At 39.6% G+C, this 25,008-nt stretch overlaps 1 protein-coding gene across 1 annotated transcript; it reads left to right on the top strand.

The window, feature by feature from the left end:
• The first annotated feature begins 1,400 nt into the window (after positions 1–1,400).
• On the top strand, positions 1,401–14,204 carry mn1b (meningioma 1b). The gene is made up of 2 exons (XM_084413748.1): positions 1,401–5,118; positions 13,862–14,204. The coding sequence occupies exons 1-2, from the start codon at positions 1,620–1,622 to the stop codon at positions 14,068–14,070; spliced, it is 3,708 nt and encodes a 1,235-aa protein (XP_084269874.1). The 5' UTR covers positions 1,401–1,619; the 3' UTR covers positions 14,071–14,204.
• Positions 14,205–25,008: the final 10,804 nt, after the last annotated feature.

Genomic DNA, 25,008 nt, shown 5'->3' on the forward strand with positions numbered 1-25,008 from the left:
TAAAACAACATAAGAAAATAAATGTTAAAATAGGCTACCTACAATCCCAACAAACTGCATGGATGTTCTTCGTGGAAATTATGGATTGCTCCTTTCTCCAGCCCTTTTTACTTATGGAAACATTGTTTTAACAATTTGACCGCCTTGTTAAAATTTCAAAAATGATTATCATAATTAGGCTATATCATTATGAAGTAAAATTACATCATTATTACAGTAAAATTAAATGCATTGCACCATTTTTTATTTATTTATTATTTTTAGTTAAAAGGAGTTTTTTTATTTTTTTTTATTTTTATACAGTGAGTAGATTTGGATCCCCAAAAAACCCAAATAGGCCTATTTTTCTCTGAAGCACCTGAAAACCCTTTCTCGTAACGCAAACAGACAAATCCTGGACTACCTTAAGAGATCGTCCCTCCCTCGGCACGTAAGCCATTGGCTGATGTTTGCAGCGGAGGACCTTGCTGAAATGCAAAACTTGTTGCTGGTCCTTGCGGTCGTTGCGCGCAGTGCTGAGCGTCTCAGACATCAGTATGTGATCTATCGGTGAATCGTTTCCAGCTGGAGTGGAGCAAATCTCAGAACTGGTGCTATTAAAACAGGACTCCCTGAATGTGCAAGTGTTGACTGTAATTGAAATTGCAGTCAAGCTGTTCGATTGCGCGGAAAATGAGCAGGACCGATGGGACTGTGTTGCCCAGCAGCTCTGTGGTGGCGGGCTTTGGATAGCGCGTGTGCTGCCTATCCCTCGGAGCTCCAAAAGACGGGCGCACAAAGACGGGAGTTCAGGGTTCACCCCCTCATTCACGGGACTTTCTTCTTGCCTTTACTTTTGTGTCATCGCTTGTGTTGCTCAGCCCAAGGGAACTATTTCTTAACAACTTATGCAATTTGAAAGAATCTTACCCATTTCTAAAAGAAAGTGGATACCAAATACGCTGTTCTGGATTCATATGGACTTGGATATTTTTGTGGTACCCCTGGAAAGTGTTGTAATATGCGTTCAAAATGGATTTTTAAATAGAACATTTACCTCACTCTGGACATTTGACAGCACATTGGAATTATAGTCTGTGGAGGATGATTTATATATTTTTTTCTATATGTGTTGTAGCTGTCGTCAGATCGTCAGGTGAGGCTGTTTTTGTGGTAAGAGAGTAGTTTTTATAGCAGTCGTGTTTTGCCGTGATGTAGAGAAAATTTCGGCAAAATTTTTTAGTTTTTTGTTTGTTCAGTGCAAATATTCCACGTAGTAAATAATTTTATTTCTTTTATATTTCATGTAATACTTTTAAAGCAGTGAAGAAACAACATGGAACAGATTATGGAATAGACCTTGAACTTTAAAGTTTTTGTAGAGCATTTCGTATTACAATTTCAAGTTCATTTACAATAGCATAGACTTTCTCAGTAATTAATTATTCATTACTGTGGTTTAGGCAACTACAAACATAGTTTTTTATTGATGGCAATACCACATTTGAAATTTACCCCTGTATTATACAACTTGTTGTTGATATTGCTTGAGTTTGCCAAAGAAAGAAAATAAAGGAGACAGTAGACACTGCAGTGGAGCCAGGGAAGCTGGTTGTCATGCGGGACTGATTGTGGGAAGTATGTTTGGGCTGGAACAGTTTGGTCCACAGATTAATAACAGAAATTTTGGCCCCACTGAGAAAAACTTTAACCAGCCAAGAGTAAGCATGAACTCTCATTACAAGAGCCCAGGTTTTCATGCTGGAGGCCCACAGGGGACAGTTGAGCCTGGTATGGGCCCACTTAACGAGCCTCCTGTGATTGAGATGAACATTAACATGAATGGAGGTGAACAGTATGGTGGATTCCAGCGAGGACATTCTGAATTGCATGTGGGGAATCTCCAACAGCAACAACAGGCCTCAATGCATGGATTTTTTAACCCTCAACGATCTCATAATAATCCCCATGGACATCAAACCCATTCACACCAACACCATCAGCACTTTGGTGGAAATTTTGGACCTGAACCTGGGTCCTCTTGCTTACACAGCGGAAGGATAATGGGTTACAACAGCGGTATGGGGCTCCAGCAAGGATTTACGGAGGGGTTTGACCCACTCTCTGAGGGGCAGTCAGCAGATGGCTTCTCTCAGCAGCAGTCCCAGCAGCAGCAAAGGACAGGCTCCATGCCTGATTTTCAGCACCATGGACCCCCCAGCGGAAATCACCCTGTACCTGCCCCATGTCTCCCATTGGACCAATCACCTAATCGTGCTGCCTCCTTCCATGGCCTGTCTTCTTCATCCTCTTCATCAGAAAGTCACAATCTAGAGCCCAGACGAATGCCCCCACCAGGTGGTGTTGATGGACTGGACTACAACTATTCCAATGAGCCCTCATCTGGACATTTTGAAGTGTCTGTGTACTCCCCCTCTGAATCTGATTCTCAGCTTTCTCATTTCGGGCCTGGGCGTCAGGTGCCAGGGCCCAATTTTCCTGGAAACCCAGGGTTGTCTCGTGCTCCTGGAATGCAGGGCATCTCTAAAGAACACTCCCATGCCCCCCCTCAACAGCAGCAGCCCTCAGCCCAGCACAATGTGTTCTTTGAACGTTTTGGGGGTGGACGCAAAATACCAGTGGGGATAGAGCCTGGATCCAGGCATCCTCTCTTGCAGCAGCAGCCAGGCTTGATTGGCAGACAGAACACTTGCCCACCATCTCTCCCACAGCCCCCACAATCAGAGACGAGTTCCGCAAATGCCAGCATGCAGGAGGGAGGCGTCATGATGCCTGGCCAGCATAATCAGTTTGAATACCCTATTCACAGACCAGAGAACAGACGGATGCATAGTTATGGCGACCCCATGTTCAACATGCAACAGCAGCCACCCCCTCCTCAGCAGCCTTCCAATCAGAGGCTGCAACACTTTGATTCTCCTTATTTAAATATGGCTAAGAGGCCCAGGTTTGATTTTCCAAATGCCACTCATGGTGGGGAGAGTTGCGGCAGTTGGAACAGTGGTATGCATAACCCGCCTGGTATGGAGAATAATCTCTCTCCAGCAGCTTACCCTGGCCTGCCTGGAGAGTTCACCCCCCCTGTGACGGATGGCTTTTCAACAGGCCCATCACTGCAGCTTACAGGGCCTGAGCAGCAGTCAATGCAGCAGCAACAAAATGCAGCATCGATGATCAAGCAAATGGCCTCTCGGAGTCAGCAGCAGAGGATGAGACAACCGAATCTACAGCAGCTGGGTCACCACAGTGATGTTCCTCAAGGGCCCCTGGGGCATGGGGGCCCGGTGGGAGGCATGCCTCAGTCGAGTTTCGAGAGAGAAAATGGTGGGAGGATGGTGAACTTTGATGGACGGAACCCACACATAACTTTGGAGAGTGGGTGGTTTCCCGGGCCGCATCCACCTGGGGAAATGCTGGGCCATCGCATGGGTCCAGGTAGAGAGGTGGGGGCTCATGAAATGCAGCAAAATGGTCCTGGCATGATGTTCAGACCTGGTGTGAATGGAATGGGCATGCAGGAGCCGATGAGGATACCGGGGGAGGGTCATGTGCAGCCCTTACTTTCACCCAACGTCCACTCACAATTCAACAGTGGCATGGGAAACCTCTCACAGATGCAGTCACCCAGTACAGGTGTTGGATTGCCCAATACACCATCAGAAAGGCGCCCTAATGACTTTCCAGGGCCACCCATGGGTGGTCCGTCCTCTTTTCCCTATGGAGGCTCTAATCGACAGGGAGCCTCTCTCTGTAACTCTCAAGGGGTAAGCACCTCACCAGGGAGTTTTACATCCCAATCAGACTTTCCCACTAACCAACGTTCCTCAGTCAGCAAACTTGGTGGACTCTCCTTAGGGAATTTTAGCAAAACGACTGGCAAGGACAATGTTTTTGGACAGAGCTGCCTGGCAGCCCTCTCTACTGCCTGTCAGAACATGATTGCCAGCCTGGGGGCCCCTAACCTCAATGTGACATTCAACAAGAAGACTCAGGGAGAAGGGAAACGAAAGCTGAGTCAGACAGAACAGGACCTAAATAATAGTGCAGTTAATGGCACTGGGAATGCTGGGACTGAATATTTCCCAAGCATTACTTCCCCCCAAAATGGGCAAATGCCTCCAGCTGGAAATAGCAACACTAAACCACCAGGTCAAAATCAAATGGTGCAGGGGGAAGCCAGCACCCTCTCCCCAAATTACAATATGGACACTACCCCTTGCAGTGAGGGGAAGGCGGCGACAGGGAGTGGGAGAGGGAGAGGGAGGAGAAAAAAAGACAGTGGCCATGTGAGCCCTGGGATATTTTTCCCCTCTGAAAACAGTAACCCTGTTGTAAGTCCCGGCCAGCAGGTGGCCTCAGCAGCTGGTGCCGGGGAGAGATGTACAGGCACACCTCAAGAAAAGTCCCACACCTCTCCCTCATGGGGGAAAGGGGGTGACCTGCTGCTGGCAGATCAGGCTGACCTTATGTCATCTCTTGACAGTGGCATTCAAAGTGTATCAAAGTCTGAAGTCTGTTCCCCTCGCATGGATTTTACAGATGACTTGGGCACACATTATAGCAATGAGGATGAGGTATCATCAAGCTCAGATGCTCCATCCACTGTGAAGGCTGGCCGCAGCACTTTGTTAGGCTCGCCCAAGTTGCAGAGAGACAACGGACTAATAGGTGGGCAGAAAGGGCAAGGCATGGGCCTCTCCAACCACACTACCTCAACATTGGATGGCTTTGGTGGAGTGAGCCATCCGGGTACACCAGGCATGGAGCAAGCCCGTACACCCTCTAGCACCTCTGGCCAAGATGAAATTCACCCACTAGAAATTTTGCAGGCTCAGATCCAGCTTCAACGGCAGCAGTTCAGCATTTCAGAAGACCAGCCTTTAGCTGGAAAAAATACGAAAAAAAGCAGTGACTGCAGTGGTCAAAATGGAGATGGAGAGCTTTCTAGCTGTAGCCCGGATGCTGGGAAGGGCTCCGTGGACACCATTGATCTGGACACACTCATGGCTGAGCAGCATGCCACCTGGTATGTGCCCAGTGACAAGTCTCTGCTTGAGGATTCAGAGGAGGAGAAATCTGTTTGGGAAAAAAATAAAGTCCAGGGAACCATCAAAGAAGGTAAATATTTATCATTTTACTACAGTATAGATTTGAATTTATGCAAGTAAAAACACTCCATAAAATGTATGAGGTGGCAATATTTGTACCCCCCCCCCCCCCCCAGCCTTTAAAAATATATATATTTTCACTTTCTCTGTCTTGCTCACACACACTAACACACTAATGTAGGCATACATGCAAAAAAATGCTCTCCTTTACATTATAGTGTTTTTGAGCAAGAGCAATGATGTGACTCTTTCTTGAGTTTTTCTCTGCGTTACATTTTTATTACATATAGATCGTTTGGATCATTTAAAAAAATTTAATAATTTTAAACTAAATTTAAATTTAGTAAACCAAATTTAACAGAACACACATAGTTTGTCACAAATAGAATGTATCATATAAAATGGCTTTGTGAGAAAAAAAAAAGAAAGCTTCATAAAAGTACAACTAATTAAAAGAAAAATGAGGTCATGATTTCTATGTATTAAATGCATTTCATTTACTAAAGTACCTACCTATTTTCTTAAGGAAAAACAAAAGCAAGTGGCTCTCTAAGCATTTGTAAAATCCAAGTATTTATTTAAGGATTTCGTCAGTTATATTACATTAAAAGCTACATTAAATAACAGAGGCTCAAAAGAAAAAAAATCCCTAGAAATATTTCCTGTTGATCTTTATCTCGATCTTCACTCACAACAATACTCTCTCTATTAATCATCTTGATATGTTCTAGCCACATGGTTTTAATCTTTCCATTATTATTATAATTATTATAATTATCATTAAATTAATTAAACGAACTCTGCTCAAAAGTCTTTAATTGAGTTCTTAGTATGGCTTTTTTAAGCCATGTTCTGACACACACTTTGATGGGTAGAACAGTTTAAGATGTTTTCTTATTTGCTTTATAAAAAAAATACTTGAATTGCCAATATTTTTACTAAAAGTAACAAATGTAAAAAAAAAAAAAAAAAAGTAATGTATTTTTGTATACACGTTCCATGTGTGTGAAACCTAAAGACCATTAGAACAACTAATGAAGGTTGTAGCTGTGTAATAATACTACCAATAATAATAATTATTATTAGTAGAAGTACTTTTATTATTATTACTAATAATTATTACTAATAATTTCTTATACATCGACATTAAGCGGCATAATTATGTAAACCATAAGCTCATATATTTGATGTGTGCATCCTTCGTTTGGCACTTGTCCTTTAGTTTAATCAGTATATAAAACGGTAATTGTCTTTACTGAAAAGGCAGCGGGACGGACACGCATAATTGAATTGCCACAGCCGGAGTGCGCTTTCACACGTGTTAATAGTTCGCCCCCGGTGTGCATTATGTGCCCCTTTGTTTGGGCTAACTGCAGGTGGGAGGGTGCAGGGGGGAGCTTTCAGAGAAGGCAACCTTAAGTCAAGGTCCATTGTTTAACATGCAGTGTTGTCAAGTGCACCATCCCCATCTCTTGCAAACGCACCCACCACCATGGATTCGTTGCGCATCTGTCTATGCACTCAGTGTAAACCAAATGCAAAACATTGTATTTTCTTCTCAGCATTTCCCACCTTTCTTTTCCCCCACCAACTATGCATTGCTGTCCTCATTTTGCAGTCTCCTTCTCTCCTTTTTCCCCCTCCTCCTTTCATTCAGCCCCCCGAGCTGTAAACGCACGTTGTGCTGGTGCGATCGATAGCTAGTTAGCACAAATCACCAGCCTTGACAGATTTTCATTTGAGTGGCGTAGACAGCAGAGATGAGAGAAGGGTTACAAAGTGTTTGCGGCTTGTGAAATTGCATCGGATGCATTGCACGCCAGCACACAAGGGGACTGTTAAATTCTATAAGAGGTTCATTCACACCATCATTTTTTATAGGCCTTTATAACACTTAACTTTTAAAGCATATGAATGCTTCTAGTAATTTTAATTAGGTGACTAAGGTGCTTATAGGACATTGTTAATATGGATTTATAGGAAGCAGTAATTTATTTTACGAGTCTCAAGATCATTTTAAGGCGCCTTGGAATTAATTGCACTGTGCTGTACGTAGTGAAAATGTGTAGTTGTGAACTAAAGGAGCTATTTCTTGCAGATATGACCAATACCATTTTTGCTTGACGTAACCTAATGTACAGTCATTTTAGATCATATTTTTGACTTAATAAAACCAGTTTATTTCAGAATGAAGTGTTGAAGCACTTGTTAACCAAGTTAACTGTTTTTATTTCTATATGAATAAACACGTTTCCTGTGAGTAATTATTAGCTCACAATTTATCGTTCAGGAATATATCCTTAATATATATATTTATATGTTTGATTATGTATAAATAGTCTGTCTTTTTTGTTAGGTCTTCATAATATAACCACAAATAACAGATCACCTTATGAATATACACAGATTCAGCTGTCAGCAGCAGCGCAATGCGGCAGTGTTGTGTGCATCAATGTGTAATTTTACGCATTTAAAAAATAAGATTGTAAGGACAACTTGAGTTAAAGATCTTAACAGGTTACATAATTTTTTGATAATGTGCAAAAAATAATTTTAACATAAAATTTTTGATTTTTATTCAATTTTCATGTAATGTTGTTTTATGTTAGAAAATGATCTAAACAACACATCCTTCTTAACCTTTCTTAAATCCTCAGCCCTTACAGGCGTCAAACACACACACACACACACGCACATGTACGCACACACACTAACATTTCACCACACCTTTAATAGCCAAGTATGCATAACACATACCAGCACACTTTTTGGATTTGATTTTGGATTGGACCTGTGAATTTGAAATTGGACATCTTTGTATTTGTTCTTTGTTCTGTATTCTGTGCTGTCAAACACCAGTAGTGTTGAGTCCTCTGATCTCAAAATCACAATGCAACTTAGTCACTATTATGTATACAAACTCCGTAAGTGCTTTGATAGAGTTATTTTCGGGTCATTTAGTGGCCCAGCTGGTGTTCCTGTGCTTCTGTGGTTGTCGCCGTCTCTCTGGCTTCTCTCTCGGGTCTCCTTCTTGTTAGTGCAGACTAACCTTTGTGCAGACGACCTTTGCTCATTAGATGTAGCTGAGAATTAAAAATGCTGGGCCCATCGGATATCTTGGATGTGTTTTGTACAATCTAAAATATATATTTATTATCAGAAAATTTCATTGAAATTTTGGGTTCATATGTCAGTAAAAAAAAGATTTGTATAAATACATATAAACTTGTAACTAATATAATTTCTTAATATTACGTTTTTTTTTGTGACAGGTTTTCTTGAGCAGCAAGTATGAATACATTGTACATTAATGTTGTGTGTGAGGTTTTGGTTGTCATCAGTCATTACTGGTGAGGATTTCCTTGTGGCCCCCTGAAGTGTTTACTGCAAATGGTACTAATGACCCCCACTGGACTCTTTGTGGACATGATAAATGACAGAGCAAGTTAGGCAAGGTTTTATTATGCCTTTCTAAGATGCGGACAATATTTCTGCATTTAAATGGATCAGTTCTATACAAGGTAAAATCAGCTGTGTTTGTTTGTCCACCTTACGTGCCCACACGCTTTTGTGGGAAATGGCTTAATATATTGGTGGTCACCAAACACCCAGTATACTTATTTTTGTAGACAAATGGAAAGAGTGAATTTTCCTTTTCTAACTCATGGCAGAGTATAAGCATTACACTTTACTATTTCATTTGTGACAAGTTGCAAAACATGAATGATTTTAATTACTTTCCCTGGCTTGCTTTTTTGTTTCTTTCGTTCCATTCCTAACACCCAAAACAAAGCTGTGATTCACATTTAGTGTAAAATGGAAAAACAGCTCAGGGCAACCCATGCTCTCATTCTGTCACTAGCTTGCTTCTTATTGACTTTCTCCAGAACTTATTCATTCGCCAATTTTTCAATCATTTTATCAGTGGTTGAAAATAAGAAATGCTCTTGCACTAATATTACAACCCATACGGCAATACATACACACATACATACATATACATACATACACACATATATATATATATATTTTTTTTTTTAAACAAAAAATGTATTTGCCCTCCATATTTTTCAAACACATTATTTCACATTTAAAGAAAAACTTTATTTGTTATCTACAGTACATGAACATATAAGACATCTGACTAAAAATCTGTAATTAACATACATATATAATGTAAAAAATAAATAAGTTATTTTATTAAATAAAGTTCAAGCTGTTGGCAGGTGGTGTTAATGTCGTGGCTGATCAGTGTATTTTAGAATGTAATTTTAAATGGTGGATACAAAGTATAGGTTTGATCTCTAGGCTATAGCATCCACATTTGCATACAGCCTAAATGCAGGCTACTGTAATATTAGAAATGTAATGCCCCTGAAATAAATTTTACATTTTGAATTTCAAAAATATATTTAATTTAGCTTCCCTGTGCACAACATATATTTAGCACATATTTAAATATATTTTAGACAGATTTATTTATTTATTTATTTAATTATTTATTTGTTTGTTTGTTTGTTTTTTTGTTTGTTTGTTTGTTTGTTTGTTTGTTTGTTTATTTATTTATTTATTTATTTTCCAATATGGGAAAGAAATTATAAGCAATGCAATATAAATATTAAATCCAGCAGGATTTTAAAGGAGAAGTGTGTATTTTGTTCCCCAAAGGCATGACCAAATGGAATTGCAAAAATTACAACTGTTTTCCTGAACTGTTTGCTCCCAGTAGTACATATCCCCAAATTCACACCATTGGTAAATCATTGTTCCTGTTTTGGGTATGTTGGAAGCCTTAAATAAAGCAAACAATACTTTTATAGCCCTACAGTATTTATACCTTTCGGTGGAATTAACCTTCAAATGACTTACTTGTCCTTGTCTCTGAAAATGAAGATGGGACAGGCGAGAGTATTTTGATTTGATGATTTTTATACTGTACAAACTGTATAGTCTAACCCTAACCTACCCATCACGGAAAACTTTCTGCATTTTTATATTTTCAAAAAACATCACTTGGTATGATGTATAAGCTGCTTTCCGTATGGGGACCAAAAAATACACACACACACACACACACACACATAGATAAAAATACCTTCAAGGTTTTTAAAAGCTTTTTGGATATCCAGTAATAGCAGGACACATACTACAGCAGAGCACATACTGACTCATGTGACAGTTATACTTAAAGCCTGCCTTTATAAGCTTCTAGAAGCTTCCTCATTATACAGGCTTACATTTTGTTTTCTTCTATTTTAAAATGTTGTTTTCCAAATCTTGTTCCGATGCTCTAACTTCAGCCCTCTTGCTGCATGTGTGTGTGTTTAAAGATGTTACCAGGCAGCTAGAGGGAGTTATGTTGTTTGGGATGCAGGTTGTTGTCTGGGAATCATTCTTAATTTTAGGGAAAAATAACAAATGGGTTGTGATTTTAGAGCTGCTAACTTTTAGGAGCGAGAAAAAGAGAGAAGAAGAAGTAAATGGCTATTAGATGGTTCATTGGGTGCGTCTCAATCAGCTCCCTAGGTCGTCAATTCATATATCTTACAAATTCGGGCACTGGTAAGGACAGTAAGGACCCAGGGTCACTATATATTGGGCCACTGATAGTGACATGATGACAACATGTACAATGTCACTACTGGTTTTGAACTGATATTTTTCAGACGTTTATTTTTTTAATGTTAATTTTAAGTATATTATGATAAATACTTTGTTACACCTATAAATGTTAGCTAGATTATGTTCTGTACCTGTCTATGAATTTATGTGTTTTATGTACTTAACATGAACATTATAAGTACATTGTACCTTACATTTTTTTTTTTTTGATGCAAGTACATGGTTGTTAAAGACACCTAATATAAAGTGCGATCACAAATGTTTTAAAATATAAACATAAGACCAGACAGTTATGTCATTTCCTCTACTGAGGAGTAGAGGAAGCCGGACTTGCTGAAGATTTATTATTGCAGCAGTAAATCATGTATTAGTTTCTCAAGTATGTGTTCTCGAGGAGGGGGAGGGTGGGAGAGAGAGAGAGAGAGAGAGAGAGAGAGAGAGAGAGTGCCTGCCTGAACTCAAACCTCCCACCAGACTCCTGCAGGAAGGGGAATTTAAGCTTTCAAACCTTCAAATATAAGTCTTTTGCAAATTCTCTTGTGGATAGCAATTAAAAGATCCAGCATGTAGATCAGAATTAGCATATTTTCAGTGGAATCCCAAGGTCCTTGAATAAGTGCATTACGCTGTGAACAGAAGTATTTCCTGATCAGAAATTAATGGGACCGTGTGTGGGGAGTAAAATGTAGAATATTTTTTGTAAACTCACAATCTGGAGTAATTCTGAACAACAACAACAAAAAAGGAATAAAAGTTAGAAGAAAACATTTAGATGCACTTAAAATGTGTGTGTGTGTGTGTCAATAGATGCTGGATTTTCTTCCATTGTCTTTTAAACTGAACAAAATTAAAAATGTATCTTTCATAACTGTGATATTTTAGATCAAAATCAACAGACACAACATTAACAAGATTTGCATTTTGTGTAGGACAATTCCAGTAAAAAGTATTATAGTTTTAGGTAAGCATTTTGTTTGAGACTAATGACGTAAGGAAGATAAGACCAATCACAATTCATATCGCTGATGTCATCTCTGTAAGGTTTCTGAGATTTTCTGAGGATTGAGGAAAATGAATACAGCATTGTAATATTATAATTTATTGCCATACAGCTTAAAAAAAAAAAAAAAGTATTAAGGGTTATGATATATGTGGAATTAATGTTGAAAGTGCTGTGTCAGGTTATGTGTGTGCTGTGTTTGTTATGTTGCAATGTTTTGGGATAGACACTGAGTCTCTTAAATGTGTGACTGTGTTTTGGGGTTGCACAGTTCTCACATTGCTGTGTGTGTGTTGGGGGTAGCAGCAGGAAGCTTGATGGCTGCTGAGCAGTTTGTGTGTGTGTGTGCGTGTGTGTGTGTGTGGAGAATGCTTGGTTGCTTATCCAGGCCGTAGCCCAGCCTGCTGTGCCCAGCTACCACGGACTATTGGCAGACTCTGCAGGACGTAAGACAAGAGAATAGGACTATGTGCGTGCATAAGTGTGTGTGTATGTGTTATTGCCTTAGGCGTGTGAAGATGTGGGGGAGATGTGTATATATTTCACACCATATAATAGATTAAGACTCCATATAAAGATACGATGATCTTTTGTTTATCATCATTTATGCAGTCCCACCGTTGTCTTTTCTTTTTACCACTAATGTCTTTCCCTCCTCTCTGGATTCCTTTTCCCTTTATTTTTGTTCCTCTATCCTTAGGGTTTGGGGGATGGGGTCGGGTTATTGACCTTTCCCTACACCTTACTATTTTTTTTCTTTCTGCAGTACTGGTCCAGACAGGCTCGAGGGCGAGACCAGGCGCCCGTCTCTCAAAATGGCTGACACACAGCATGTGTGTGTGTGTGTGTGTGTGTGCGTGCGTGTAAAGGTGCTTCTCTGTAGGGGAGAGCAGGGATAATTGTAACACATTTGAGTTTTTTGCAGATTTATTCAGAAGCCTAAAAATGATTACCCTAAAGATTATAAATTTTACCTCAAATGTCTTTGGCGTGCCAGTAGTCATTATCCATGTCAGTTAAATTTATAACATAATCGGTTCATATACCATTAAACTGGAAGTACATGAAGGACAGGTGTTACATTCCTAACACAGTAAATGAAAAAGAGCTTGTCCATATCTGCATTAAAATTTGATTTTATCTGTTGTAAATTACAACACTAAAAACTAAAATTTCTAAAGATGTTTTTACTTGCTTTTTTATATCCATTTTTATGTACATCTGAATAAAAATGTGAACTGGGTACAAAACTGATACAATTATAGTGTTTTGAAATGCCATTTTCTCTGTCTATCAATCACTTCTTCTCTTGTATTGACATTTCAAATGCAACCCTTATAAACCTTTGTATGGATTTTGTTTTGTGCAGTAAATGAGATGGGGGCAGGGGGTTGACTTGTGTGTCAATGCTTTAGAAGGGTCATTATGCAGGTAAATTAGGTCAAACAGAGTCAAAGGTCAGTTTTCCCAGAGCTTTGTGACTCCTTTACTGAAGGGTCACTTTGTTTTTGTGCAGTGGAACGGGGTGAATGGGTCCTAAAGCCAATGCTAATGCATGTGGTTCGATGGATTTTAAGATCACACTTTTCAAATACACAGTCTCAAACTATTCACACAATTGCCTGGAAAAGACAAGGGTTTTCTTACTTTTGACACTTAAAAAAAGAAAAAAAAAACACATACACACACACACACACACACACACACACACACACACACACACACACACACACACACACACACACACACACACACACACACACACACACACACACACACACGTGTGTGTAGGCCAATCTCGAAACACTTACTGTACACAATATTTACTCAACATTTCCTAAAAGGTACATTAAAGGCTTTTTATTTGTTGACAGGCATTTTGAAATTGATACACTACCACTTAATTGGCAAAATCTGGGACAGTGATCTACCAATATTGGCCAATGCGAGTACTTGAATTAATTTGGGATGGATTATATATGGTTCAAAATTTCAAACATTTAAATATTGTGGTGGCCAAAAATCACTTGATTAATTGGCCTATCACAACACTGTATACATAGATTGCAATGACCAAATGTAATGGTTACATCAACATATTGAATTTCTTCCCCCTGTGTTTTTCTTTCAGAAGTAGACCTCTCTCAAAGTAAAGGCACAGGAGGAGCAGGTTCCTCGGGGACCACTGGAGGTATGGGTTCTCATCTCCAGTGCCTGTCAGTCCACTGCACAGATGAACTTGGGGAGTCTAAGGGGCGCGGGGGACCTGTTCCTTCCTGGCGTTCCCTTCACTCGGACATCTCAAACCGTTTCGGAACATTCGTAGCTGCGTTGACTTGAAGAAACAAGAGCAAGAGAAAAGAAGACCTTTTGACTACCAGGATGAGGATAAGAAACCAAGACTTCTTTTTTTATATATGGAGGAAGGATAAATCAGTGTTTCTTTGTCAGGAAAATTTGTGCCATTTTTGTAGAAAAAAAAAAACAAAACAAGAAAAAATATGTTACACTGAACTTACTGTAGGATGATATTAAAAGACAAGATGATGGTATACCAGTACTGATCCAGACCTCAACATTTCTTTATACGTCTATGCATTCTGATGGCTTTTCTGTTCATCCATTGTTGTGTTTTCTATGCTTTTCTCATGCCCAATTTTTTGCCCTCTCTGGAGGTCTCATTTTTTTCATCTTTGAAATAATTATTGTTCCTTCTTATAAAAAAACCCCCCTGATTCTGAATAAGATCTAGGGTCTTTTCCTGACCCTCTAGCCCTCAGGGCAGGTAATTCTATTGTCATCAAGGGACACAAGAGGGCTTTGAAATGTGGTCCTTGCAGGCGTGCTGCTTGCTGCCTTCTTTGGAACCAAAAGGGAGTGGTCAGGGGAATCCTATTAGAACATGATTCATAGAAATTCAATGATGTGCCATGTCTTTTCAAGCTGTCTTAAAATGCTTTAATGCGGATCACTGGCCCTCCCCCAGAATTTCTCCACTGCTTTTGGTTACTCTAACCTTTCGGATTCCCTCTTTACTTGTATATTAGGTTTACAGCATTCTCCACGTTTCGGTTTAAATAGCCCATAGCCCATCGGATTGTTTCTTGAACACCCAGGATGCTTCAACACTGGTATGCCGCACAGCTAGAGGAAACCTTTTGATGTTAAATGGATATCAAATAGAAACCAGAATATTGGTATTGCACATGTAATTTTTTTAGGCAATCTTATACTCTTTAGAATAATGTTACAGTTGACCTTAAATACCTGAAAAAGGTTAGATGGAAGGTCATAATGGCAACGTGGAGATTTACCGAGGTCCTTTTTCTTTGTTTCTTTTCATTTTTTAAAGTAATATGTAAAGTGCAGTTGTCTGTTTTCCTGCATATTGTATATATATGTATATGTTTTATTGAGTATCTAAATAACAATAAATATGATGTTAATGGTGGCAGTTGCGCTTTGAAGAATTCTGTTTGTATTACTTTTGCTGCGAGCAGCAAGTAACATTTATAGTTATATAGAATATTTTTACACATCCAATTTTTCTATTTAAGTTTAATGCAGACACTGAATTGTATTTAAGTTTTTAAAATTAGAATTATACTGGCTTTTTTAAATTGCGCTTGCAATGAACGCAAGTTGTTCTCAAAACCTTGGTAAACATTTAAATAATAGGACACTTTTTTTTTTTTTTTTTTTTTTACATAAATGTATCAATATAAATGTAAAACAAATGTAAAATTAAGGCTTTGGGCATTTGGTTTGATATGTTTAACACCTATTTACATGTTTTTATGCTTATACTCTGTCAAACAGATAAAAAATCATTAACATTTTATAATAACATTCATTAATAATATTAACAAACCGTATTAAATTAAATAATTATTGACAGATCATTTGTCAATGTAATTCTAATAGTTATGATTGTCATTAAACTCTAATATATTTTTATATACACTCATAAATGAACTACTTCACTGTCAATTACTAATCTGTTCATCTCTCATTAAAGAAGTTTATTATAAAGTGTTTCCCATGTGCTTTAGCTTTAAGCTGTTGTTATTTTTATCAATAGGCACATCTCCCATTAAGCCTAACTAAGTGTAAACCATTTAATTAAAAACCCCCATTGAGCTTTGCAGCACAAATACTGTAGAAAAAGCCAATTGGCCCCATGCTGCTTGAGCTGGATCCTGAATTCCTATAAATACACAGCATGTTTGTTCAGGGCAGATATGCATCTTTAAGAAAATACCACAATGTTGACCTAAGTCTGCTTCCTCCCCCTCCGAAAACCCCCCTGCTTATGAACGCACCCCTCCACCCACCCCTTTACAAAGATCCAGAGGTGAATGTCTCAGAAAGGAGAGAAAAAGAGAATGTGCGTCAGTAACGTAGGTGCTAAATTTGCTTTTACAGGGTTAATTTGACAGATTTTTACATTTAATTGGCTCCCTATTAAACACGGTATACATTTTAAAATATTGCTGATTACTTACAAAGCATTCAATGGCTTAGCTCCCCAGTACTTAAGCGAGCTCTTAACGCATTATAGTCCTTCACGTCTATTGCGATCTCAAAATTCTGGCCAGTTGATAATACCTAGAATATCAAAGTCAACTGTAAGCAGTAGATCCTTTTCCTATTTAGCACCTAAACTCTGGAACAGTCTTCCAAACATTGTTCGGGAAGCAGACACACTCTGTCAGCATCTCTTTAACCTAACACATTATCAATTTCTATAATTCAAATCATGTAAAATGACCAAAACGACTAAAAACGCTGTATTATGCATGCCAGACAAGTAATTTAGTGATGTCGCTTTGTAAAGAAAGACTATGTGCCCGCGCACATGCATTCAAACGCTCATGCCTATATAGACCTTATGCGCCAGAGAAACGAGGGCGCCGCCATCTTTAGAATATTGTCTTTTAAAGGAATACTCCACTTTTTTCGGAAATATGCTCATTTTACAACTCCCCCAGAGTTAAACAGATGAGTTTTACCATTTTAGAATCCATTCAGCCGAACTCCGGGTCTGACGGTACCACTTTTAGCATAGCTTAGCATAGATCATTGATTCAGAGGAGTCCAGTAGCATTTCTTTCAAAATGACCAAAGAGTTTCAATATTTTTCCTATTTAAAACTTGACTCTTCTGTAGTTAAACCGTGTACTAAGATCGACGGAAAATGAAAAGTTGCGATTTTCTAAGCCTATATGGCTAGGAACTACTCTCATTCCGGCGTAATAATCAAGGAACTGTGCGGCTGTACCATGAGTGCAGCAGGCGTAGTGATATGACGCAGCGCCTGAAAATAGGTCTAATAGGTTAGACAAACTTAGTCCCGGTCACGTTGGAAGAAATTACCGAGCTGGGGACTATTTTCAGGCGCTGCGTCATATCATTACGCCTGCTGCACCCATGGTACAGCCGCACAGTTCCTTGATTATTACGCCGGAATGAGAGTAGTTCCTAGCCATATAGGCTTAGAAAATCGCAACTTTTCATTTTCCGTCGATCTTAGTACACGGTTTAACTACAGAAGAGTCAAGTTTTCAGACTGGGAGTCAAAAGACAACGAGCGCAGCGCTGAAAAGGGCTACATAAGGTCTATAGACTAAACACGTAATACGCATGTGCACGGCGTCACCGTTTTCACAGATTCACGTTTTTTTTTACTTTACATGGAGATCATAACGGTATTTTTTTTATTTCAAAGTTTGCATTCTCAGGCCAACAAAACGCCGTTGATGTGTATGACAGACGTATAATGAACAGCCAGAATGCATTAAAAGTTTTCTGTTTTCAGTTGAAAATGGTGTAGTGTAAGTTAATAACTAATGATTTTTAAAACGGAAATAAATCAATCAAAAACTTACTTAAGCTGGAATATGACTTTCTTCTAGAGCTGCTGTACAGATGAAACAATCTTTGTTGCATTCATTTCCTTCTATCACTGTAAAGCTGCTTTAAAACAATCTGTATTGTAAAAAGCGTTATATAAATGAAGGTGACTTGACTTTACATTTAAAATGGGTGGGCAGAAGAAAGATAGAAACAAGAAGAGAAGTCTGAGTTAAAAATAAAGGTAAAAAATAAAAATAAGAGCCTTTAAGGACAATGAACAAAGACAATCACAGAGTACTTCAATATACTTAAAGGATTAGTTCACTTCAGAATTGAAATTTCCTGATGATTTACTCACCCCCACGTCATCCAAGATTTCAGGAAGACATTTCAGGATTTTTCTCCATATAGTGGACTTTAATGGGGTACAATGGTTTCAAGGTCCAAATTGCAGTTTCAGTGCAGCTTCAAAGGACTCGACACAATGCGAAAAAACTTCTCCAACTTCAGAATTGTTCGACATCGTTGCTTTACCTTTTTTTGTTTTGCAGTTTGACTTAGTCTTTGCACGGTCACTTTGTAAACACGTTGGCACTTCCGCTATGTCACGCGTGACCTTTCAATGTGATTACGTAATGTGTGGCGCATCGCAGAACTAGTGCAAGACTAGCATTTATGGTTAAAAAGTATAGAAACTTTTTTTTTTTTTTTTTTGAAAATGGTTTGGCTTGATAAGACCCTTATCCCTTGGCTGGGATCGTGCAGAGCCCTTTGAAGCTGCACTGAAGTCCACTATATGGAGACAAATCCTGGAATGTTTTCCTCAAAAACCTTAATTTCTTTTCGACTGAAGAAAGAAAAACATGAACATCTTGGATGACGTGGGGGTGAGTAAATTATCAGGACATTTTAATTCTGAAGTGAACTAATCCTTTAAACCCTGAATAAAAGTTTTTCCCACTTCACGAGAGAAACTGAAGAATAGTTGCGGTTGTAATCCCTTGATTGCAAGTTATCTAACCCTAGAGAGACTTTAAGTAAGGTTTATCAAAGCCTTGAGACACTGAGCCGCAGAAAAATGACTGAAATTATATGACAACATGGCATCACTTGATTTTCAGCAGGCCTAGCAGAGGGGTTGAACACATCTGTATTCATTCAGAGAAAGCTCTACTCTTTCTAAAGCTTACAACAATGGGTCTCATTCACTAACCGTGTGTACACATGGATTTGTGCGTGAAATCTGCGTACAAATCTGTGTTTTTGTGAACAAATCATGATTCATCAGTAACTTTTGTTCTAAATTTTATTCTAAATTTACGAAACAATTTAGGAACAACTGAAATCACACACATGCACAACAATCACATATTCTGAGTGGTCCTATAAAATTATTATGATGAAATTTCATGACATTTCATCTTAAATATAATTTATCATTGTATATATATTGCCACAAATACATATTTACTGTATAATTTTTTTAGATTAGATTAGATTCAACTTTATTGTCATTACACAAGTACAGGTACAAGGCAACGAAATGCAGTTTAGGTCTAACCAGAAGTGCAATAGCAGCAAGTGCAGGATATACAGTGGTTCCATAAGTGCAGAACATGGATATGTACTGAATAAATATAGAGTTGAATACTATTATAAACAAAAATTTACAGATAGATTGTCCTATGAATACAGATAACTATTACTGTGAACAGAGTTTACAGCTAGATATGTACTGAATATAATAATATACAGATGGCTATTACTATAAACAGAATGTTTACAGATAGATATGTACTGAATATAATATACAGATGGTTGTTACTATAAACAGAATTTTACAGATAGATATGTACTATGAATATATATACAGATGGCTGTTACTATAAACAGAATGTGAGCATAATATACAGATGGCTATTACTATAAACAGAATTTAACAAATAGATATATGTATAAGTTAGGCTAATGAGCAGTATAACAATGGATTTAAAGTAGTGCAAATAAAGTTTGGACAGAAGCTATCCGAGTGAAAGTGCAGTGGAAAGTAATTGCATATTACAGTTAAGGTACGATATTGCAATGTATATATAAACAGTCGGTACTGTAAATAAACAGTCGGCAGTGCAAATTGAGCATATTCCAGTCAAGGTAGTAGTGCAAGATGCATATGTAAACAGTTGTTACTGTAATAACAGTCAGCAGTGCAAATGAACATTATAGTATTGCAAATAACAAAATGGAGGCAGGTGTGAGGAGGGAGAGGAGAGTCAATCAGTATATGAGGGGAGTGGGATCAATGAGGGTTAGAGTTTAATAAAGAGACAGCTCTGGGGAAAAAACTGTTCTTTAGTCTGCTGGTCCTGGTCCGGAGGCACCTGAAACGCCTGCCGGAGGGCAGGAGAGAAAACAGTCTGTGGGCTGGGTGAGAGGAGTCCTTAAGGATGCTGCGAGCTCGATGCAGACAGCGTTTCCTCTGGATGTGCTCGATGGCAGGTAGTGGAGTCCCAGTGATGCGCTGGGCGGTTTTCACCACCCGCTGCAGTGCCTTGCGCTCTGCAACAGAACAGCTCCCATACCACACTGTAGCACAGTTGGTCAGGATGCTTTCTATTGCACAGCGATAGAAGTTCACCAGGATAGTGGAGGAAAGCTGATTCTTCCTCAGTGTCCTCAGGAAGAAAAGGCGCTGGTGAGCCTTCTTGACCAGGCTGGAGGTGTTGGTTGTCCAGGTCATGTCCGCCGAGATGTGGATCCCCAGGAACTTGAAACTGGAGACACGCTCAACAGCCATTCCATTGATGTGGATGGTGTCGTGTGTGCCTCTTGACACTTTCCTGAAGTCCACGATGAGCTCCTTCGTTTTGGTGGTGTTGAGGAGCTGGTTATTTTCGGTGCACCATGTGGCCAGGTGCTTGATCTCCTCCCTATAGGCAGTCTCATCGTTGTTGCTGATGAGACCAATCACTGTAGTGTCGTCCGCAAACTTGACGATGGAATTAGATCCGTACACAGGCTTGCAGTCGGAGGTGAAGAGGGAGTAGATGAACGGGCTTAGCACACAGCCCTGTGGTACACCAGTGTTGAGTGTGATGGATGTGGAGCAGTTGGAGCCTGATCGAACATTCTGGGGTCTGTTGGTCAAGAAGTCCAAAATCCAGTTGCACATGGAGGTGTTGAAGCCCAGGTCTCCAAGTTTGGCTATTAACTTAGTTGGGATGACAGTGTTGAATGCTGAGCTGAAGTCAACAAACAGCATGCGTGCATAAGTGTTCTTATTGTCCAGATGTGTGAGCACAGAGTGCAGTGCCATGGAGACTGCATCCTCTGTGCTCCTATTGCTACGGTAGGCAAACTGGTGTGAGTCCAATGTGGATGGTAGAGAGTCTTTTAGGTGTGCCAGGACCAGCCGCTCAAAGCACTTCATTACGATGGGTGTGAGTGCTACAGGGCGGTAGTCATTAAGGCACTTCGGGCTGGAGTGTTTTGGCACTGGCACAATGGAAGTGCATTTAAAGCATGTTGGTACAGCTGCTTGGGCAAGAGACAGGTTGAAAATGTCTGTAAAAACCCCAGCGAGCTGCTCCGCACATGCCCTGAGTACGCGTCCAGGGATGTTGTCTGGTCCAGCAGCCTTGTGCGCGCTGATCCTGCTCAGTGCATTGCAGACATCTGTGGAGGAGAGTGTGATCGGTGGGTGGTCAGCTGAGGATTTGAGCTTGGTGGCAGTTTCTCTGTTGTCTCTTTCAAAGCGAGCATAAAAGTCATTTAGCTCGTTCAGGAAGTTGACATCAGTGGCTGCGGGGGTGGAGTGAGAGGGTTTGTAGTCACTGATGGCCTGAATGCCCTGCCACATGCGCCGAGGGTCAGCGTTGGAAAAGTGTCCCTCTATCTTAAGCTTGTAGCAGTGCTTGGCCTCTTTGATGCCCCTTTTCAGATTTGCTCTGGATGTACTATAGGCTTGTGCATCTCCTGATCTGAAGGCAGTATTGCGTGTCTTCAATAGGAGTCGCACTTCCCTGTTCATCCATGGCTTCTGATTTGGGTATGTGGTGATCTACTTCTGGGTTGTAACACTGTCAATGGTGGTATTAATATAATCCAGTACAGAGGAGGTGTAGCAGTCAATGTCCGTGTGAGAGCCACTGGTGGCTTGAGAAGCAAACATACTCCAGTCTGTGTGTAGAAACCTTTCCTGGAGTGAGAAATCTGCCCCCGCAGGCCACACCTTGATGGTCTTCACTGATGGCTTCACGCGATTGATCAGAGGTGCATATTTGGGGGTGAGGAACAAAGAAAGGTGATCTGACTGTCCCAAGTGGGGGAGGGGTGTCGCGACGTAAGCTTCAGCCATGTTTGTGTAAACATGGTCTAAGGTTTTGTTTCCTCTGGTGTGACAGGAAACATGCTGGTGAAATTTCGGTAGCACTGACTTTAAGTTTGAATGATTAAAATCACCCGCAACAATAAACGCAGCTTCCGGGTGAACGGTCTGTTGTTTACTGATGGCTGCGTGAAGTTCTTTCATAGCAAACTTGGCATCAGCATCCGGGGGAATATAGGCTGCAGTTATAATAGTGGAAGTGAACTCCCGCGGTAGATAAAACGGTCTACATTTAACCATGAGAAACTCAAGGTTAGCTGAACAATGTCTCCCAACAATAGCAGAGTTTGTGCACCAAGCTTTGTTAATGTAAATGCACAATCCACCACCTCTGGTCTTACCGGAGCCATCTAATGTTCTATCCGCCCGGAATGTATGGCGTCCCGCTAGCTCAATAGCGTTGTCCGGTATTCCGCTGTTTAACCATGTTTCCGTGAAAATTAGAACATTACAGTTCAAAAGTCTCTTGCTGTATGTGATGTTGAGTCGAATCTCCTCCATTTTGTTCAACAGCGACCGTACATTGGCAAGGAAAATGCTGGGTAAAGAGAGCCGGTGTGGTGTTAGCTTTAGCTTAGCTCTTAGTCCTCCGCGCTTCCCCCGCCTTTGTTTACGATCTCGCCCGGCCGGGCAGAGTGCATAGCCTCGGGTGATCTGGCGATCTCAGGAAGGAGTCGAAGGTTGTCCATAAAACTGTCGGAAATTCGCAAACCAATATCCAAAAGCTCACCTTGGGTGTACGATGTTAAGGCACAACTGTTCTGGACGAACAGACCCGAAATGAGCAAGAAAAATACTGCTAAATTACAGAATCTGGAGAGACCGCGAGCCTCGCGATGTACTCGCGCCGCCATCTTGGATCATTCAAGTTATGAATTCATTCATAATACAGTAAAAGAGTAAGAAAAAGTGGTAACACTTTACAATAAGGTTTGTAAGTTAACATTAGTTAACTACATTAGTTAACATGAACTAATAATGACCTGAACATGCAGCATTTATCTCTGTTAATGTGAATTTCAACATTTACTAATAGTTTATTAAAATCCTGTTAACATTAGTTAATGCACTGTGAACTAACATTACCAAACAATGAACAGCTGTATTTTATTAACTAACGTTAACAAAGATTAACAAATACTGTAACAAATGTATTGCTAGTTCATGTTAGTTAATATATTAACTAATGAACATTATTGTAAAATGTTGTACCACATGTTAAGCTTTCCTGTAGCTTAAACAGAGCATTGGCGCTTGCAACGCTAGGGTCATGGGTTCGATTCCCAGGGAAAGCAATAATTGATAAGAATGTAAATGTGTACCTTAAAAATGCAATGTAAGTCGCTTTAAGCGTCTGCCAAATGTAAATGTAAACATGTACGTATGTAGACTGTAACTACGATGATGACACCTATTGAATCATAGACTATGACGCAAGTTAGAATAAAAGTCATCAGCAAGCGCTAGTGTAGACAAATAGAGCAAGATGAATCACACTTTGTCAATTGTGGTTTTTATGTGCGCTGAAAAAAGAGGATGAAGGGAAAGAGGAGAATATGGATGCAGTCATGGTTGGGAAAAGAGGCCAACTTGGCATGCCAATTTTGCAAACTGAGCTTGAAGTAGGTTAAGTTTTAGCGCCATGTCGCGTTGATCAATACGCCATTTCATGTTGCATTTTTATTGGCTAGTCAGTAGACGTAGGTCATAGCAGCAAAGACACTGTGACATGATCATTCTAAATTTCTGACACTCTCAGAAAATGATTGCAGGCATTCTTTGGTCGCAAGACCGTGACAATGGCCGTCTTTGAATCTCTCTCACTGTACGACGTAGAACCACCGTTTAGGAGCGACGACCACAGAAATCACCACGATTGGTCATCTTCAGTCAAAATAGTACAATGTGTACCAGGCATTAGAGAGATTCATGTTTGCTGAGAGTAACAAAAGGAGAGGTTGGGGGAAAAGCACTTACATGGACATGGTTTGTGCGTGTTTTATGCAAATACTAATTGACCTTGTGCATTCGGTCGCTCATTTAGAATACTCCAAATTCATTAAAGTTCGATCAAGGTTAAGAACAAATCCATATGCGTACGCATGTTTGTAAATTCGGCAGATTTTTTTCATGAGAAGTTTCATGAAGTTCCATGCAATTATTAGTAAATGAGACCCAATGCTTTTCACAAAATATCAGAAACAGATCAGAAACCCAAGTGTGCAGTCAAGACTCTAATAAATTCAATCCACTAAATGTGAAAATTGCTGTTTTGTATTGAATGCTGTATTTCATGTATTTCATCACATTTTCCTGGATTAACATCTTTGTTGATCCTGGAACAACATTCCAATCAACCAATCAGATTTGATGGACAAGTTTACAGTTTATATCAGGTTTAGGCTTATAACCAGGGTTAGGTGCTTCTACATCAGTGTTATTCACCTATCATTTCCCTCTGATTTTAGGGGTTACTTATGGGTAGGGTTAGGTTTTAAATTTATGGAAAGGAATGTTGTTCCAAGATCAACAAAATACGTTGATCCAGAAACATGTCTTACTTGGCAAAATCACGTTTTTTTTGTTTGGTACTGTAGTGATTAGTAGAGATCCAAAGATACTACAGAACTTTTATCCTCAGTTTGGCCACTTGTCTGGTATTTCTTTCTCCTTTTCTTTCTCCAGTTTTTGAGACATGTCCTTTCTGTTCAAGAACGCCTAGCCTTTGTAATAAATCAAATACAGAGTTACCTGTTTTAATCATATCGGAAGATGGATCAAAGATTGAGTATTGCTAATGATCTACAGCTGGTGTGCAAGTGAGAAAGTGGAAATGTACTGCCAAGAGCACAGTAGTCTTCCATTCATTCTTCCCCAAAAGACACACACGCACATACACACATTCCTTCACATGCTCTTAACTCTCACCTCTGCTCCAGTGCAATCTTTTACCCATTTATTTTTAAACATGTGTGCCAAATACACTCTTAAAGCCTCATTTGACAGGATGTCTCTCAGTGTGGATCTTCAAAGTGTTT

This window comes from Rutilus rutilus (assembly GCF_951802725.1).
Source record: "Rutilus rutilus genome assembly, chromosome: 7".
In the NCBI taxonomy this organism is placed as follows: domain Eukaryota; kingdom Metazoa; phylum Chordata; class Actinopteri; order Cypriniformes; family Leuciscidae; genus Rutilus; species Rutilus rutilus.